Genomic DNA, 18,475 nt, shown 5'->3' on the forward strand with positions numbered 1-18,475 from the left:
AAAAATATGGTAGGATAAGACCAGGCTTCCACTGGGGAGAAAAGTTCTGTTCCGACTTGTCCGGCGTTAACTACTCCCAGCCCCCCGGCTCCTATCGCCATCAGCGCTTGCTCGTGTTGACACTGGCAATCGAACTGTCTTGCTTTGAGTATGAAAGAACTACTTTTCTCATTTCTAATATGCAGCCTAGGGCCAAACCAGCCAAAGCGATTGGGAAGACCCGGGTTCAGGAGGAGGCTGGAATTCCCTTTGTGCAGCCCTTGGGAACGCGAGTCAGTGCTCACGGTGACATCCCTGTCCCGGCTCCGCCAGCCGAGTCCGCGCTGGCTGGGCTACCCTTGCCACCCTTCCGAACAAATAGGATGGTTATGAACAGAGCTGTCAGGAGACACCTATGTTGTTTCATCTGGTTCTTAAAGTTCAAAAAAAAATATCTCTTTTCTTTCACATGTATTAAGAAAGTTGGGCTGGATCATCGTTTGGGCACTTCCAAAGAAAAACCTAACGCTTCAGGCAAAAGTACCATCAATACTGATCCTGCTTTCTCTCGGGTGTATCTTCGCGTGCCGCTGGTGTCTTTTCAATGTGTTTTCATCTCTGGGGTTTTCTCTTTTGTTAAGTCCCACGTGGCACTGTCCCTACAGACCATGTCTGCTTTCTCCACTGTCTCACTTATGTTTTGGCTTAAGGATTTCTTTTTTCATTCCAGCACCTCTTTGTCCTTTATGTTGGCAGTCACCGTAAGCTTTTTGCTGTCCACCTGTCCACACATCTTGTGAGCTAACTTCCAGCTTGTCTTAAAAAATCATTTAACTTTATATGTAACTTCTTTTGGGCTCTCATCACCGCTGTCACCTTTCTGACACATTTCTTTTAGTGCAAAATGCTTCTAGTCTGTAGTGATATTAGAACCCCAGTCAACACCTTTTTCATCTCAGTTTCTATGAAACAATTCTAATAAATCCCCTTTAACTCATTTTTCATAGAGCCATCAGCAATAATCAGACAACTGAAATGATTTTGTTCTTCTGTCTCATTGCGGATAGATTTCATCAGTTCAGGTGCTGCCCTTTCTTGAGATGCATCTAATTTGCCTTTCTGGTGTGGATTGTAAATCAAGATGACACCACCATTTCCCCAAAGTAACAAAACATTACTGTTATTAATGTAAGCATACCATACTGTGTAAGTCAAGGAACGTAACTACATCACCTTTGCTGCATTGTCCTGCTCATATAATATTCGAGTCCAGTTCACAAGTGTGTAGAAATGCAATAATTATCATGTTCCCCATTGTCTTTTAATAAACCTTGACTCACTGCATCATTTCCCGTAAGTTTTTATGGTGCATGAACTTTTGAAATCGGAATAGCTTAGAACTTGTTCTGCCTTTCGAATGATTTGTTGTTTTTTGACTTCTTTTTCTTCTTGTTAACAGTAATTCCATAATTTTAAAAAATTTCCCGTAAATCAAATCATGTGATATGACTGCCCAGTTTTGTACTTAGTCTCCAGCTGAATTTCATTTTTCCTTGGTGTGGGAAAAGTACTAGTCTAGAGATAAATCCCTTTTTGATTGGCTGCCCTAAATAAAGCAAACAGCAATTGTTTCTAAGCTAATATCACCGATGTTATCACTGCCCCAGATTAGAACTTGACTGCAGTTTGGAGACATCAAGGGAGAGATATCATTCCTTTGACTGAACCTGATCTTTTGAGGTTTTTTCCTTGTGAAAACCAAATCTTACTCAGTTATTTAATGGGACATGAAGCCTAGACATAGTTTTCTGTTCCGAAGGTTTGGAATTTAAAATAAGTTTAAACTGTGTGTTAAGTTTATTTGTATATATTAATTCAGAATTTGTTCAAATACATTAAAATAACTTAAGCTGCCACCTGGTATTGTATCTTTCTCACCTGCAAGGCTGAAGATTCTCCAGAATGCAAAATCAAACTGAAGGGAAGAGTATATATTCCCATACAAATGGAACATTTCCTCCTGGTTCCACGCTGGCTCTTCCCTGTACACGACAGGACCAATGTACCTTCGGGCTCTGTGGGCCACTCCACACCCTGGGTGAGACAGACAGATCCAAATGCAATAAGATTTGTATGCTAATTTGTGTATGGATTTGTATCAGATTTTGCTGGTCGTCTGAACCTTAACAGCATCTCGTGGGGCAAGACTGACCCACATTGCAAAGGTCACCATGAAGCTGCTCTCTGCAGAGCGGGCACTTCACATATAACTTCATAAGCAGTGTATAGATGCACCTTAAAACTCTTTTCCTTCCAAGTAATGCAGTATAGGAAAAAGAGAAGGGGGTGTGTTGAAAATTGAGGTACCACTGCCAAAGCAGGAAAACCGTGTTTGGGTGTTTGTAGAGCACAAAGCTGCACTTACTCCTCGTATAGTTCATTTACATGAGATCCACCTCAATGCTGGTTCTAAGTAGGTTTTTGTGTCATGCAACATGTTCTGTAGGTGAATAGCTTTTGGCCATTTTGGAACAGGGATTAAAAAACTTGCTAGAATATCTTGGAAAGGATGCGGTGTTACCCACCCCATCCTTTGGAAATGAAGAAACCAATTTGAATTCATCTACCGGTTTGAGCTGCTGCCCGTTCTCTTTGCCGTGCTGTGGTTCCCTGTGTGTTTTTAAGAAGTTATTGCTATCCTCAAAGGGCACTGCGGCTTTGATTGTGCTTGTTTGGAAATTTCACTGAGGCATATTTAGACTCTTACAAAACCCCTCCCAGACATGAGTGTGTGTTGGCACTGCACGTCGAGAGGGACTCGGAGGTTGTTCCTTCGGTTGTGAGCTTCTGTTAAAAGATCACTTGTCCACTTGCCAGGTGTACGGGCGGCCTGTGGGATGGTGTCCGTGGGGGGGGTTAAGTGGTTTAAAAACGAGCTTGGAGAACTGATGGACCCGTGTGGAAGCAGCCTGCGCAGATGTGTTGTAATCTCCTTCCCACTTCAGCAGACATGACTAAACAGACTTTGTCTGCTCCCAACAATTAAGACGTTTGCCAGTGCCTGCAGGGCCCGATGCGAGTTCCAGCTTGTTCCCAACTGGTAAAGGAGTTTTTCAGTTTGTGCAAAAATATTTTAGCTGTTCACGTTCTCTTCAGTTTAGAGTTTACTCGAGAACTTTAAATTTTCAAGGAACGCTTTAGTCTTTGCATAAATAAAAACTCTTGAAGTCATTGGATTTTTCTAGTGCTTCTGATTCCCAGTACTTACATAGCCAAAAAACCCCCAAGCTTTGCTTTATATGAAAACAAAGCAAGAAAACCCAGTGACGTTTATTCATGACCACACCAGTTTTGCTGCCATCAGGACTTTGCTTTAACTTGGAGGCACTCAAGTGATGTCCACAGGGTGCAAAGGGAACTGATGTCAGGGGCACCTTTTTGCTATGAATTGCATTCTAAGACAAGGAGCAGGGAAATCACTAATAAAAGAGAGAAATAAGACGAGGTTTATCGTGCAGAATAGTGTGATCACTGTGGGAGCAGGTTGGTCATAATTTATTAGAGCTGTGGGACTGGACTCTGTGCCGGCTCTGAAGGTTTGGCTTCCAGTGGGGTACAGTCTTTTCCTTTAGGATTGCTGCTCTCGTGTCTGTCACATGTTCATTTGGTAATTAGAGAAATTTTCTGAAGCTAACGGGTTTAAAGTAGTGAACGCTCTTCAAAGAAACTGCCACAGAAAATGAAGTGTACGGATCCAAACCTGAGATATCATTGCTGATGTTGGGGTTTTTTTAATCCCTCAGTATCGTTGGTTAACGTGATGGAACTTTTTTCATTGTTGAATTTTTAATTGAGCTGTATTGCTACAAAGACAAAGGAATACACAAGTTTCCATGAGCAGCTGCTTCCTTACATCACCAAAGTCACCCAGAGCAACAATATTTAGATATCGGATTAGCAGGAAATCACTCCATCAGTCTCTGGGAGCTAATCATTTAGTCTTTCAGAAACATTTTGAACTAGAAAACAGTTCCCTGACTTTCGGAAGAATAATTACAAAGCACGTATTTGGCTAAAACTCGGCGACCTAGATTTTTCAGCTGGGGGTGGAACTTCACGGTGGTGCACGCAGGGGAGCACATGAAATGCTGTCCCAGCTTTCCTTTAGCAGTCCCCTCTCCCCTGCCAACAAATGAGCCTTTAAGTAAGACTCAGTCCAGATACTAACCCCATTAGAGGATTTAATCGTTCATGATTAATATAACTAAGTCATCGGGGTGACATAATAATGTTGATACAACTGGAGTTCTAACACCTAAGTAGCAGTTACTCAATATTTTACAGAATTCAAGGCAATTGAGGCTGGAAGGGAGCTCTGGAGCTCTCAAGTCCAGCATCTTTCTCAGCGCAGGGCTGAACCTGCGGGCAGCTTGTCCCTTCACCACTGTCACCTCGCGAATCTTCTTTACGTCCAGACAGAATTTCTCTTCTTGCATCTTGTGCCTGTTGCCTTTTCGTCTTTCTGCACGTGCTCCTCCGAGGAGTCTGTTACCTGATGCCATGGACAGAGAGGGGACACACTTTACTAAGAAGTTACAGAAGAATCTAATGTGGTGAGCTTTACGTGCTATTTACTCTCTGAATTTCTCGGTAATCCTTTATTTTCAATGCTACGAGCTAGTTTAAATCAAAGTTGACCAAAATAAATTTTAAGATTATATTTTCACGAGTGTATTTTCCTGTACTTCACTGTTGGAGAGAGTACTGAAGGGAGTTACTGAATTGATGTTTTGTCTTCCAGAAAGAAGGAATTGCTTTTTTAAAGACGATTGTTCATTTAGGTGAAATATATGGACTAGGAAGATTGTTCTTATTTCTTCAAAGCTTGTCTTATCTGAAGAGTTCACTGACAGAGCACTGATGTGTCAAAATCACAATTCTAAACCAGTTTATTTTGCTTATATCTGAAATAATGTATAAAGGTTGGCTCTGCCAAGTTTTGTTGGCTACATGTTCTTATCGGTGGAAGAAACAGCTCGTGACTTTGAAGATGAAGGAAAACTTCACTTCATCTTTACAGTGAAACTAGACGGTAGATCATTATATTAAATGTTGTGCAGAAGGGCAGTGAAGAAAATAGTTCCTGCTTTTAATGAAGTTGCTGTCTTTAGTAGTTTGAAGCTGTACTCACAAATTCTACATCAACAGCAAAATTTTATTGTAGCCTATCACTTGTTTCTTTGATTCCTGAATGGGATTGATTTAGTTTTGAGGAATGTCAAAGAACGAGTTAATTCACTTGTTACCATACAATTTTGGCTGAGAATTTATCCCCTGTGGATAGGTCAGTGTGGGAGAAAGCCCGAGAGTAACTGATAAGTTAGTAAGTAGTTAGTACTTATCGGAGTAACTGATGGGTAACTGATGAGTGGCCAAGGAAGCTCAAAGGCAGAAGGTGACGTGGGCTTTAGCAGGGACCGCTGGACAAGTAGGACAATGTTAAAAGTGTTCTGACGTGGTTTAAAATTGTCTTGATGTGTAGCTCAAAGAAAGGCAGAATCTAGTATCTTAGGATGGTTTGGATTGCTGAGAGGAGAAAAACGGAGAGGATTTCAAAGGCAGAAATGACTGGTCCTTGGCTAATGCTTCCCTGATGACAGTTATGAAGAAACTAAACTTCATTCACGTCTTTTGAAACTCCTTTTCTCTAATGTTGTTATTTTTGTAGTGTCATAGACCACCACCTGGGTATGATATGGCTCTAATTCTGATTTAGCTCCTTAGAAAATATTTCCTGTTACCCATAATAAAAAACAAAATGGGGGAAAAACATCCGTCTCTGATGTGGAGGAAATCAAAACCTCAGTTCTTGGTTACGAAAGAATTTTTTTAATATTGTTATGAGGAGAAAGAACAGTTTCAACAGAATGGTAATTCATTTGTTGTCACACTAGAAGAGAGAGAGTGGAATTACATAAGAGCTTTTAAATAAATTTTGTGATAAGGTAGCAGGCATTGGAAAGGTTAATCGAAGAGATGCGGTCAGCTTTATAGAAAATACAAAATAATATCACTTTTCTGAGCTCCCAGTGAGGACAATTTGGAAGAATAGTACTCCCCGGAAAACCATTTGCGTTCATGTTTTTGCTCTGTTGGTATTTTGGCTTTGTTTTTTAAGTCTTTTCCATTACATAATAGTGAATGCAGCACTGGCATTATGTAGGAATATTCCGTCGACCCGAAAGTGTTACGGAAAGTTCGGTGTTAAGTCAGAACAGATAAGAATGAGCTGATGATACCTGGAGCTGCGGTCCAGAACGCAGGTTGTTAGCGAGCGCCGGGAAGCCAAAGTCCCCCAGTTTACACAGAACAAGATCCATATTTCGGGAGCGGGGTCACGTGTTGCCGAAGGAAAGAGGTGATCAAAATAGTTCTTTAGGGTGTTTATTTTGGATACAATTATTTACCTGCCTAATACCCACCTTGTAGTTATTCAAGATGATCTTCTGTTTCTCAAATTCAGACCTGAACATTGAAATTAACATTATGAGAGTGCTCCTCAGATGGTTTTTTTTCAGTTTAAAAAGAGGAATTGCAAAGAGTAGCTTAATGTTTCAATAATTTACAGAGTACCTTCTGTGTTTTGATTTATACCAAGTGGTCAGTTTTCCCCTGCGCCATATTTATAATCGCCTTTTAATTTCGGTTTGTCGTCAGTTCTGTAGGGAAGCGAAGAGCTTTATGAACTGCGTAAAATGAATCACTCACTACTGAAAACCAGACATTTTTTGAAGTGCGATACGGCCTTAGGTATTTATAAATGAGTATGTCCTTGGTTTTTAGCGCTGTTTGAAAAGGTATTGTGGGAGTGCTGCTGTCACCGGCTCCTGGTGGCACCAGGGACCCGGCGCAGCCCCTGCTGGGCTGGCAGCGCTGTTAACGCTGTTGTGGCCCGACATCGCTGCTGGGAATCACACACAACTTTAAATCAAACTGCATTAACTGAATTAACACTTAATTGTTCAAAATTATGGCGAACAACCTCATAAATACATCCCAGATCTTTCTTTGGCGGGAGGAGGTGACGAAGTGAAAGAAAAGGGATATTTAAGATTATGTAGATTTAGTGTCACGAAGAAGTAAACTATGCTTTCAAAGTGCAGGAGATCCATTGCTTCTTTTCAGATTAATTTTATGGAAAATTAATTTAACAGCCTTGGTTTATGCTCCCATTTTGAAAACATGCTGACTATATCTGCTGCCCTGCAATCAGCCTTTCAAAAGTAGCTTCTCACTCTGTCGTTCACAGTTGGATTGACGTGTTCTTTCTGCGATCCCCGTCGATTCCATAAACCTGGTTGAACTGCAATCATAAAATAGGCAAAAAGATCAAAGTGACCCCACATGGGGGGAAAAGGGCTTTCTGAGCAGACGGAGTCCATTGGAGAGGCTGCGTTTGGTTCTCTTCTTGCTCGGAGCGCTGGGTTGCCAATAATGAAGTGCAACAGGGTAGGTTTCATTTTGGATTGGTGAAGAATTTGCTGTGCTCCAAGAAACAAATGACTTGGCGTGGTCATGCCCTGTGCGCTCGGGCTGAAACGGGCTTAACGGGGCTCTCCTGCCGGCAGGAGCTGCCGAAAACGTGGCTTTCCGACTGTGTCCCGGGAATGGAAAAACAACCAGGAGCAAGTGGGCTTCTGCTTTGTTATAGCAGCTCTGGCAGGACAGGTAAAGAAAGGAAAATCAGTGTTAAATAAGGAGATTTGGTAGCTGGGACGCAAGTATTCACCAGTGATCTGGTGGTCCAACAAATGTCGAAATTAGTTGAGTGTGTACATTGAGTGTACATTGAGTGTACTATCAGCAAGTTTGCTGATGACACCAAGCTGGGAGGAGTGGCTGACACGCCAGAGGGCTGTGCTGCCATCCAGCGAGATCTGGACAGGCTGGAGAGTTGGGTGGGAAAAATTTAATGAAATATAACAAGGGAAAATGTAGAGTCTTGCATCTGGGCAGGAACAACCCCAGGTTCCAGTATAGGTTGGGGAATGACCTATTGGAGAGCAGTGTAGGGGAAAGGGACCTGGGGGTCCTGGGGACAGCAGGGTGACCATGAGCCAGCACTGGGCCCTTGTGGCCAAGAAGGCCAATGGGACCTGGGGGGGATTAGAAGGAGAGTGGTCAGTAGGTCAGAGAGGTTCTCCTGCCCCTCTACTCTGCCCTGGTGAGACCTCATCTGGAATATTGTGTCCAGTTCTGGGCCCCTCAGTTCCAGAAGGACAGGGAACTGCTGGAGAGAGTCCAGCGCAGGGCCACAAAGATGCTGAAGGGAGTGGAGCATCTCCCGTGTGAGGAAAGGCTGAGGGAGCTGGGGCTCTTTAGCTTGGAGAAGAGGAGACTGAGGGGTGACCTCATCAATGTTTATAAATTTATAAAGGGTGGGTGTCACGAGGATGGAGCCAGGCTCTTCTCGGTGACAACCAACAGTAAGACAAGGGGTAATGGGTTCAAGCTGGAACACAAGAGGTTCCACTTAAATTTGAGAAGAAACTTCTTCTCGGTGAGGGTGACGGAACACTGGAACAGGCTGCCCAGGGAGGTTGTGGATTCTCCTTCTCTGCAGACATTCCAACCCGCCTGGACGCCTTCCTGTGTAACCTCACCTAGGTGTTCCTGCTCCAGCGGGGGGATTGGACTAGATGATCTTTCGAGGTCCCTTCCAATCCCTAACATTCTGTGATTCTGTGATTACGCGGTCAGAAAATCAAAACCAATTTTGAAAAGGGTTACAGAATCCTAGGAGTCAGGCAAGGCCCTCCTAGCACAAAACCTCTGTCAAAATTCTTGTTTGTTCAGTTGTCTCTGTATTCATGGAAGTGTCAGAAAAAGAAATCTGACACTCGTGTAAGTCTTCAGCTGAACCTGGGCTGGGCGTGTAGTTTCCGAACTGCTTCCTGAGTCACTACCGAGGTTTTTCAGTGGACTCGAGGCTGCTCTGTTAGTTTGCAATGGATACGACGTGCGGGCACAGCAGATGCCATGAGCACCTCACGCTCGCTTTTGTTAATTTTCTGTCCATTTGAAACAATAGGGGTTTAGTAGAACTAACCCATCAGCCTGGTCTGCCTGTTGTGTTTCTAGAACATGTGTACCTTTCGTATCTAAATATTTTGCTGGTTGTGCTTTTATACCAATGCTTGCAGTTTTCTGGGTAATACCTGTTTTTATCCTACTTGATAAACATAGTGGGAAAAGTTATGTGTAGAATTTTAATTAATTATTAATTAAATAATATTAATTTAATTAATGGGGAAAACTGGCATGTAAGATTTTAATACATTTTTTTTCTCTAAGTTTTCGAACTAAGTACTGTGAAATAAATCTGATTATTGCAATATCACTTATGCATTTAATACTGGAAGCTGTATTCCTTTATTCATTTAGTTTCAGCTGCGGTCTTCAGAAATTATTTTAGTTTCTTACTGTATGAAGAGCATTCTTTCTGCATAAGAGGAGAAAGTTTCATATGACTTCTTGATGCCTTCTCTGCAAGACAGAAATGTTGTGAATACGCCACGTGTATCTCTGTGGAAGCAATGATGAGATTAGTGAGGCCACTGGATGAATTGACATTTTAACAAGTTAATATTTTGATTGCTTTTCAAGTTTTCTATTATCTATGTGTTATTTACAGGTACAATAAAGGATATATGTTCCTACCAATGATGGGTACAAAATGTGCATCTAAGATTACATAAGTGCATGTGGGAAATCTGTGATACTTTTTTCTGCCAAATATTATTTTCTGATAATTGGAATGGAGCTGAAAAGGATCCGTATTATTGATTTCAGAATTATTTAGAATAATGCATATTTTGTTTGTCTTTGCCGGCTACACTTTGTAAAGATGGGATGTGGTTGATTAAACAAGAAAATACTGTAGGCATAGGATTGAAACGTGACGTGTCTGAGTTAGGTGACCTTCCAGTAATACTTTCTATTGTGATGGGATTCTTTGTCAAATCTGAAAATGGTCTGTGCCTTTTAATCAGTCAATACAATTTCAAGGATTTCCGTGGGCCTCTTTTTTCACTTGTAAAAGTCGCGTTTGTTGGCTTGGTTTTGAATAAGAGCGAGATATTTTTTCCAGGGCGTATCAATGGAAATGCGATGGGTATGGGCTAATCTGACAAAGATGATCCTCGTTTCAAGGCATTATTGAATCTTATGTTTGGAGGCCAAGTCGAACACTGGAGCTGCGAAGTCTCAGAACTATCGAAAACTCAGCTGGACAAGACCCTGGGCAGCCTCAGCTCATGGACTCTGATAGGAACGGACAAGCCCATTTCCAGGGCTTCCTCAGGCTGGGACTCGGAGTGTACCCTCAGTGTTATCATCTCTTTATTGGTTTGAATTTAGTTCTGAAATTCAGTTGAGCAGCTTGCGTAGTTGAACTGCTGCTCTTTTTAAATCAGCAACTATCGAACGTTCGGTTCTGTATGACCTGACCGCTGATTTACAGGTCTTAGGCAGCAGGTATGTATCACCTGCGAATTAATAAGATGTAGCAAAACATGGCAAGCTGTTGATATACAGCAAAACAACTGAAGTCTGTGTAGTTGGAATGGCATAGATGTATAAGTGGCGATAATTATTCTGAGAAATCCATTTGTGTGTATGATCAAGATTCCCTGTGCAAGGCTGCGAAACGCTTGAAAGTAAATGTGTGTTTCATCTACACTGTGGATTTTTTGCAGGATTTAGAAATGTAATTCGTATAGAATTACACATATTTTTATTTGTAATGTAAAATCTAGACACATCAAAGGAGGAAGATGATAGGAGAATTTGAATGTATACTTTTATCTGCTATAATGTTTTTATTTCAGTCAAAGGTTTAGTGTCGGATCTAATCGTTACTATGACAGTATTTACACTAATTGTGGCTCCATTCAAACACACGTTCAGTTTGGAGAGTTGCCTTTTGGTGGTAGTAAAATGGAGTTTAAAATCCCCCACAAAAATAGGATAGAGGCAATCATCAAACCTGCTGGGCGAAGGGGTGCTTGGTTGGTTTTTTTCACACTTGTTCTCAGTTTTTAAGAGCCTGAGGAAAAGACCTAATAGTAGAAACTATGCTCTTGACTACATGTCATTGCAGCAACTCAAGTGTTGTGCCCTGAAAAAACGGCCTTTTCGGCTCCAAGGCGCTTTTGGAGGGGGAGAGAAGCTGGGTTTGTATTTGCTTGCTTCTCTGCTTTGTTTGTTCTCCTTGTAAAACCAGAAACAATGGAAGGAAATGTGTCCGAGGCGTTCTTATACCAAGAAAACCCTAGTATGCAGTTTTTTAGTTTCTCTTATTGCATTGTTTCATAAATTGTTAGTCATGTAAACAACAAAAATCTTCGTTATGGATGTTTTCTGATAATAATCTGATGAATTCCTAGGAAAACTGCTATAAAAACAGAAGGGACTAATTACTGTCCAGTGCTACTATTCGTATGTCTGTTTGGAACATATTATTAGAGGATCCTAAAAAGGCTTTCTAGCTAAAAGTTTACGCTGTAGATGAACAACTTCTGTACCGTGTACTTGCCTTTTTCTGTTTTGTTCTTAAATATATCTTCCAAATTATTCGATGTCTTCAGATGCCACTTCTACAAGACTATTTAGAAAATGCTCTGGTTTCAAGCATATGAGCTGGCAAGGTGGAAAGAAATCGGGGATTTTGAGAGGGTCAATGTTTGCATTTTGTGTGAAAATTGAGGCCCTTTGTGAGAAGTATTATATGTGTATTCAAGAGAACTGCGTGCAAGAGGAACATGAAGAATAATGGTTGCCGTTGGTTGAGATCGAAAAGGAAACGTCTCGTGACCTTTACCTTTGAAGCTGTGGTTATGGGCTGGAAATACAGAATTTTGGAGAGGCTATAAAGGGAAAATAGCGTCAGCCAGGGACACCGTCACTGAAAAAAAAGTACGAAGTTGATGGACTTTAATTTTATTGCAAGATAGTAAACCACTCAGACAGGCAAGGCTGCTGCAGAACTAGAACCTGGTGTATCCGAGCAGGGGGAGCGGCTCCTTGTTTAAGTGCATGGAAGTGAGTGTTTCTGAGACAGCAAAGAAAATACGTCCCCGCCGAGCGGTGAAGGAGCAGTGGAGGAATTGAATCCTCTCACCCCGGGCAGGCTCGGACATGCGCCTCCATAGAAATTCTGCACAAAGCTAAATGCTCCTGTCGGTACACAGTGCTGCTCATGTTGGTTGTTCATTTACGGCTCTTTTTCAGGTGGGAAGGGGAGGTGGGGAAGAAATTGTTGATAATGCAAAATGCTCGAAGTGTTTCTGGTTTCAGTAAGACGAAGGGCAGTGCTCACCGTGCATCAGGTGTCCGAGATGAAAGGAGGGTGCTGAGCTTTATCATTATCCCTCAGTCTACACTGTGAAGCCTGAAAATGTTGCGTGTTAGAACTTGCGGGCATTGAATGAATTTCAAGTTGCAGTTTCATTTCTGTTGCCGTTCCTGAATGATACAGCCAGTGGGCCAAGAATACTGACCCAGTCACACCAGTGGGTTAATGCAGCCGCTATGTTAGTTCATTCCTAGGACCAGTATGTTCAGCCACATACAGACATATTTTGTAAAGTAATTTAGGCTGCCAAACATTCTGACATATTGTCTTTCTGGTAAAGCATAGAACAAAAACACGTTGAACCTAATATCTAGCAAGAAGCTCACGTTTTATAGCTGTAAAATAATTGAGTTGCTTTAAAGTTAAACATACGCGTCAATATTTTTTTTTTTCATTTGGTTATATTTCCTGAGTAAGTGTACGTTTCTAAATCAAAGACAAAGATATGATGAACCTTCACTGATGTGGGAAGCTGTACGTTCCCAGGTGATGCTCAGCTGTGCTGGTTGATGTTTGCAACCTCTCGTTTTCAGCCCTCGCCTCTGCCTGTAGAATTTTACTCTTTTCACTGTATTTAGAGCATTTATAACACAGTAAATAATGTGGCTTGCATAGTATAACTATTCCAGGTTTTTCTAAGCAGAGGGGTTTGGTGCATGTGTATGTAAATTTATCTCAGTTGTGTGTGGAAAATAGTATTTACAGGGGTTGTTTGGTTGGTTTGTCTCTCGTGATGACGCGGCCGTTTTTGTGGCAAATCCTGCTAGATCCATGCTGGCAAGAAACTTCAGGATCCCCTAAGGGTACATTTATATTCTTGCAAGTTATTTATAACGTAAATGGTAGTTATCTGTTTGAATTACATGCGTTAACTCTGAGATGCAGAGCCCCAACCTGCTTCAGTAAGTGAACACCAGTTTTGGAACCGTTATCATGGAAGTTAAATTCCAGGTACCAGGTGTTATTGCACAGTATGAAGGAAACGCAAAACTCTCTATTCAGCAGGAGTTCTTGAACATGCAATCTGGAACGGTGTAAAATCAGTCACTGGGAACTCGTGAACAGTTCAGTTAATTCACAGGGTGAATTAACTCCTTTTTCCCGTTCTTCCTTTTATGCAAGAAAATAATACTTGTCATTTCAAGAGAACAAGTGCAGGAATTCTTCTCTTATCCTGAACAGACATACTTTGCATCTGAAATTTAAGAACCTCTACAAAGAAGTTTGAATATATAAAGGCATGTGTCTGAAGAAACGGGTGCATTCAGATAATCCGTCCGGACCTGTCTGTCCTGGGTTGGTTTTGACGGCCGGGGTCTGTCCGTGTGTTGTGAGCTCTCCTGCGTTGCCTGTGGCTGCACTGGGGTTTGACTCAGCCAGGTGAGGAGTGAAAACAAATTCCAAACTCACAGCTTCGTCTGGCTATCAGATTCGTGGTGTGACAGTTGCTTTAGACTTTTTCTTCCATGGCTTTCTGTATTTCATTATTTCTATTCTTAAAAGTTTCACTCTTTTGAAGTAATAACCAGAGTTTCCATAGTTGCATAGTCATAGTCTATGTAGTTTGAATGTCTTTTTTTGGAAAGGTGTATTGCTTTTTAATAAGAGCCTATGATGTATTGTAATTTAGGTATCAATATCGACATTTAACACAACTTCTTTTCCACGGTATTGCGTAGCTTGTTTTCCTTAGGTTAATATGCAATTGTTAACTTTCGTATTGAATTTTCCCCTTTGTTTCGTGTTTTCCTCTCCCCTCTGCATGTCATTTATTAAGGTACTACTACTTTGTTCTTTGTAAACCTTAGTAAGAGTCCACACACAATACTAAGGTTGTGACTGCCCTGATAGTTAGGTGAAGTGTAAACTGTCGTATAAAACTGTCTGTTCTGCTGGAAGTAAAATCACAGAGTACCTTGCAAATATTTAAAAATAATTCTCCTCAATCCAGGATGTTTGCACGGTGGTTAAATACCTCCGAGCCCCAGCGCAAGCCTCGCACGTGGGACGCGGAGAGCACAGAGCTCTGAGCTTTGCAGGAATCGTGGCCCAGCTGGTTCCTGGACAGCAGGATTCTCGTCTCACAACATCACTGGTGTGGCCGGTGCGCTGTACAAACCCCCAAACCCGCGTCCTCGGCCCCCGGCCCCCGGCGCTGGGCTCCGGGCGCTGCTGGGGACGCCGAGAGCCGAGCAGCCAACTGCGCGCCCGCGGGGCTGGCCGGGAGATAACGCGGCTTTTCTAGGGCCGTCGGTTGGCTTCGTTCACTTTTGACTGTGAATCACCTCGTGGTGTGTTTTTAAAAGTATTTCTTGTGCTGCTTTGGCGGAGAGGTGCGTTTGTGAGGGTTACAGCCTATGGGCTTCGTTTGCAAAAATGAGAGTCGGCCAGACGAAGATGGACTATCCGTCTGAACTTTGGATTTCTTGCTTTTTGCCAGCTCGAATCATACCATAAACTCTATTTAAAGATTTTGTTTTTTGTATTTATTTTCCACATCCTTGACCCTGACTGGTGAGCTGGACATTTGTGTTTGCCTTGGCAAGCTCCACGCTGCTCATCTAGGGCAGGATGAAAACTCTTTTTTCCTTCTGTAAACAAACTGTTCCTCCAGTATTTTCCATAAGGATTTACACCACCATTTTGCAACGGTTCTAGGAATTGAGAAAGTCTTGCTATTCAGAGCTTTTCGTTTCGCACAGCTTGTAGCACTGCGTAGAAATGTTTGGTTTTATATGTTTTCTGAGGTTGGCTCTGAAGAGCTTTTTTCGGCATATTTTCAAATTCCAGAAATACTTCGTTTTGTCTTGAAGGGGATTATTAAAGCTATAGGTCAATATTCGTTGTTGCCTGTCCAGAAATGGGGTGGTTTGTATTTTTTATTTGTCTAATGCTAAGGCGTGGATGTGACAGACACCGTGTCCACGGCAAATTGTGCCCTGAAGAACTTACAGTCTAAATAACTGTTCGCGCTCTGTATTTCCTTGCATAGATATATTTTAGTGGTCAGGATGTAAAATGAGAGAATAACTTAGTGGGGCGCTTTATGCCGACTGCAGAACAAATCTGTGTAGTTTTAAAATGTCTTTAAACAATAGGAAAGTACATGTTTTCATATAACTTTCCAGCTTTATGCTGTTCTTTATGAGAACTAATATTCGAGCATGAATTGAAGTCTTGGAGAACAATTAGTTCTTTATGAATGTCTTGAAAATTATCTGCAGTGTTTAGTAAAGTGCTATTTATTACAAATTGTTGTCCGCGTTAAGTATGTGCCAATGAGTCAGCAGACCAAAACAAAACGTCTGGGTTTTGGTCAATGGCTTACTGTAAATGATAATAAATAGCAAACAACCAAAGGAAGAAATGCTGACAATACCCCCAAAATTACAAATAATGAGTGGTGTGTCGGTTCTTAACAGAAGAGAAAAATACTGAATTCTATGTAACGTTCCATTGGTGCTAGTCAAGAGTCCATAAATGTTATTTATTCTTGCTTTTGAACAGTAAAGGTATAATAAAGGCTTATTTGAACTGCATAAACTGAAATTATACTTCCTTTTTTGCTGCAGATCTGGGACATGAGCGATGACGAAACAATCTGAAAATGAGCTGGAGAAGGTGGAAGATGACCTGCTTCGGACTGCGGCGCTGCCTTTCATCTCTTCTGTGACAAGTTAACGATTGCTTACTCACTCTGCTACAGATACAAACAAATATAGTCCTCGTTTTGACATTAATAACGTCACCTTAAAAGCAGTCTGTTATGGATATAACTCTCCACGTTTTCATTTTTGTTATGTAAATAACTAAAGCAATGTGGTTACGTTTAAACCTCATCTTCCTTTTCTTTGCTTCTAAATACGGCTTGCATATAAAATGTGCTGCTTAAGTAAACTCTGGTGGTTTATTTGTCCCAGTTGTTATTTTAGTTGTCAATGGACATGTCCAAGCAGCATGTGTAATTGTCTTTTTTTTCATCTCTCTCAGATTTATGCCCCTTTATTTGCAATTTATTGGTAAGATTAAGAATATTCTGCTATTAGAAGTTAAACTGCACTATTAAAGGGGAGCAGGAGTAGGTGAGAACCTACACCTACTGCCGATACCACATTGCTTGCTCTGTCAAAGTACGGATTTGTAGTACAATTTATAATTCTTGCCTGTGTCAATGGAGATGTTATTCCCTGTAAAGATTTCATCATTTCATGCCATGGAAAAAATGTGGTTTGACTTATTTTTACACAGGAAAGACCAAAATGCATTGGTACCATGGCTGGGCTCCTCTGAAGTTTAGAGAGGTCTCTGTTCTATAGTAAAAATTTCAGGGAGGGTGGGGGCAGATCATTGATTCAGTCAAAACTTGTAGAGAAACACTGGACTGAAATAAGAAATTGGTTCTCTGGCTTTGCTGTTCTTGGATGCTGTCATGCAGCACTTTACAGGTGTTAAAAAAGAGCAATTCTGGCGTTCATTTTGGTTGGATTTTAAGTTTTTCAATTTTGGCAGCTTCAGGAATGGCTTCAGAGATTATGGCTGAGTTTAAAAGATAACTTGAGAAAAAAGGGTTTGTAAAATATCAAAGTGCATTGCTACAAAATTGAGAGTGAATCTATTGGTTTTTATCTTGGGATAGGTTTTAGAAGTATATTTGAAATCTCTTATGGCTGTACATTGTGGGGATTATGGACTTAACTTATTCAGAAAAAACGCCAATAACTTTACCTGACAAGTAGTCTTTATTTCCTCAATATATTATGAAAATTATTTGGTCAATCCAATTATTTTAGTTCCTTCCTTAACATAAGCTCTGAATATTTGGCATAGATAATTTCGCAGCTTCTCTCTTATGCCACATAAGAAGATGATCTGTCAGGTCAAATTTGCCTAAAAACAAGGATATCTGCAACTCCCATATTCTGATCATAAAAGAAGATTTATTGGAACATGCTGAGGTTTGCATCAAGTATCTAAAATAGCTATTATTTATATTTATTTTAACTGTCATGTTCATTATATTTATATGATTTCTTAAGCAGCCTTACTTAGCTAACTTCATTGTAATATAAAATATATATGAACCAAATGTATCTTTTAGTAGACTGGTAATCATAGGGAACTGATCTTTTGATGGTCAGGTGGTGAACAATAGGACTAATAACATGCCAGGTCCATTGTAAAGCAGTTTGTTAATGTACGTAATTAGTTACGAGCTCAAATGACTTCCATTTTCTGCCATGCTGTAGTCCATCCAGAACCATGGAGCCGTACCAGGGGAGGTTACAGGGACGGATCTGCGTTTCTGTCTTTGGGAGTTGCTGACCACGGAGTGTAAAAGTATCTTTGCAGTTTTTGGTTATGTAGAACTTGTAAACTAGGCATCTTTCTGAAATCTGATCAATATTAACAATTATTTTAAATATCCGGAACTCTGCTTATCCTGTTAAAGTTACATCGTAGCTTCACACTGAAAGCATCTTTTTAACTGCAGAAGTATACAAGATGGGAAAGATTCGAAACTCAGGGTTAATATAATGTTTCCTTACCTCTGTAATTTCGGTAACGTACAACTCTCCCAGGCCGAGCTGTTTCCTGTACATATGCTTCCCAGATGTCTCTGATGTTCAGAAACACTTCACTTTGACTTGGAATAACTTCCGTTGTCTAACTATAATGTTTTCTTTCTCCTTGCGGACGAGAATCGTTCTTATTTCACTTGTACTCAATTTCTAGGCATTCACTAAGTGAGAAATCATGAGAATTCATTCAGCTGAATGAACGCACATTCAAATACTGCTCACAGATAAGCACATTTATGTACTGGCTTGTGTGTACTTAATGGCAGGATTTTGGCACAGTCCTCAGCTCCAGTTATTGCTGTTTAATGGAAGAAGCTAAACTTTGGCCTTTCTTCGTGAAGGAGGTAGGATTTAAATTTTATTTGTGCTGCCATGACCTCCTGGGCGCCAGGGAAGAGCCCAAACTCGTACATTTGTTGTAGAACCCAACAGCTCCCCTGGGTTTTCAGGGACGGACCAGATCTGTCGGGAAGAGGCACGAACAGCCTTCGCAAGCTGCTCT

The 18,475-nt window shown here is 41.1% G+C and overlaps 1 protein-coding gene across 4 annotated transcripts in view; it reads left to right on the top strand.

The window, feature by feature from the left end:
• Positions 1 to 16,291, top strand: part of ATG7 (autophagy related 7) — a 99,613-nt gene extending 83,322 nt beyond the window's left edge. For all 4 annotated transcript variants that reach the window (XR_010606820.1, XM_065642724.1, XM_065642725.1 and 1 more), the window contains one exon: positions 15,967 to 16,291. Coding sequence is in view for 3 of the 4 variants with exons in the window: in XM_065642724.1 (XP_065498796.1) it covers positions 15,967 to 15,999 (33 nt within the window). In the remaining variant the exon portion in view is untranslated. The remainder of the gene's footprint in view (positions 1 to 15,966) is intronic.
• Positions 16,292 to 18,475: the final 2,184 nt, after the last annotated feature.

Source organism: Caloenas nicobarica, chromosome 11, assembly GCF_036013445.1.
Source record: "Caloenas nicobarica isolate bCalNic1 chromosome 11, bCalNic1.hap1, whole genome shotgun sequence".
In the NCBI taxonomy this organism is placed as follows: domain Eukaryota; kingdom Metazoa; phylum Chordata; class Aves; order Columbiformes; family Columbidae; genus Caloenas; species Caloenas nicobarica.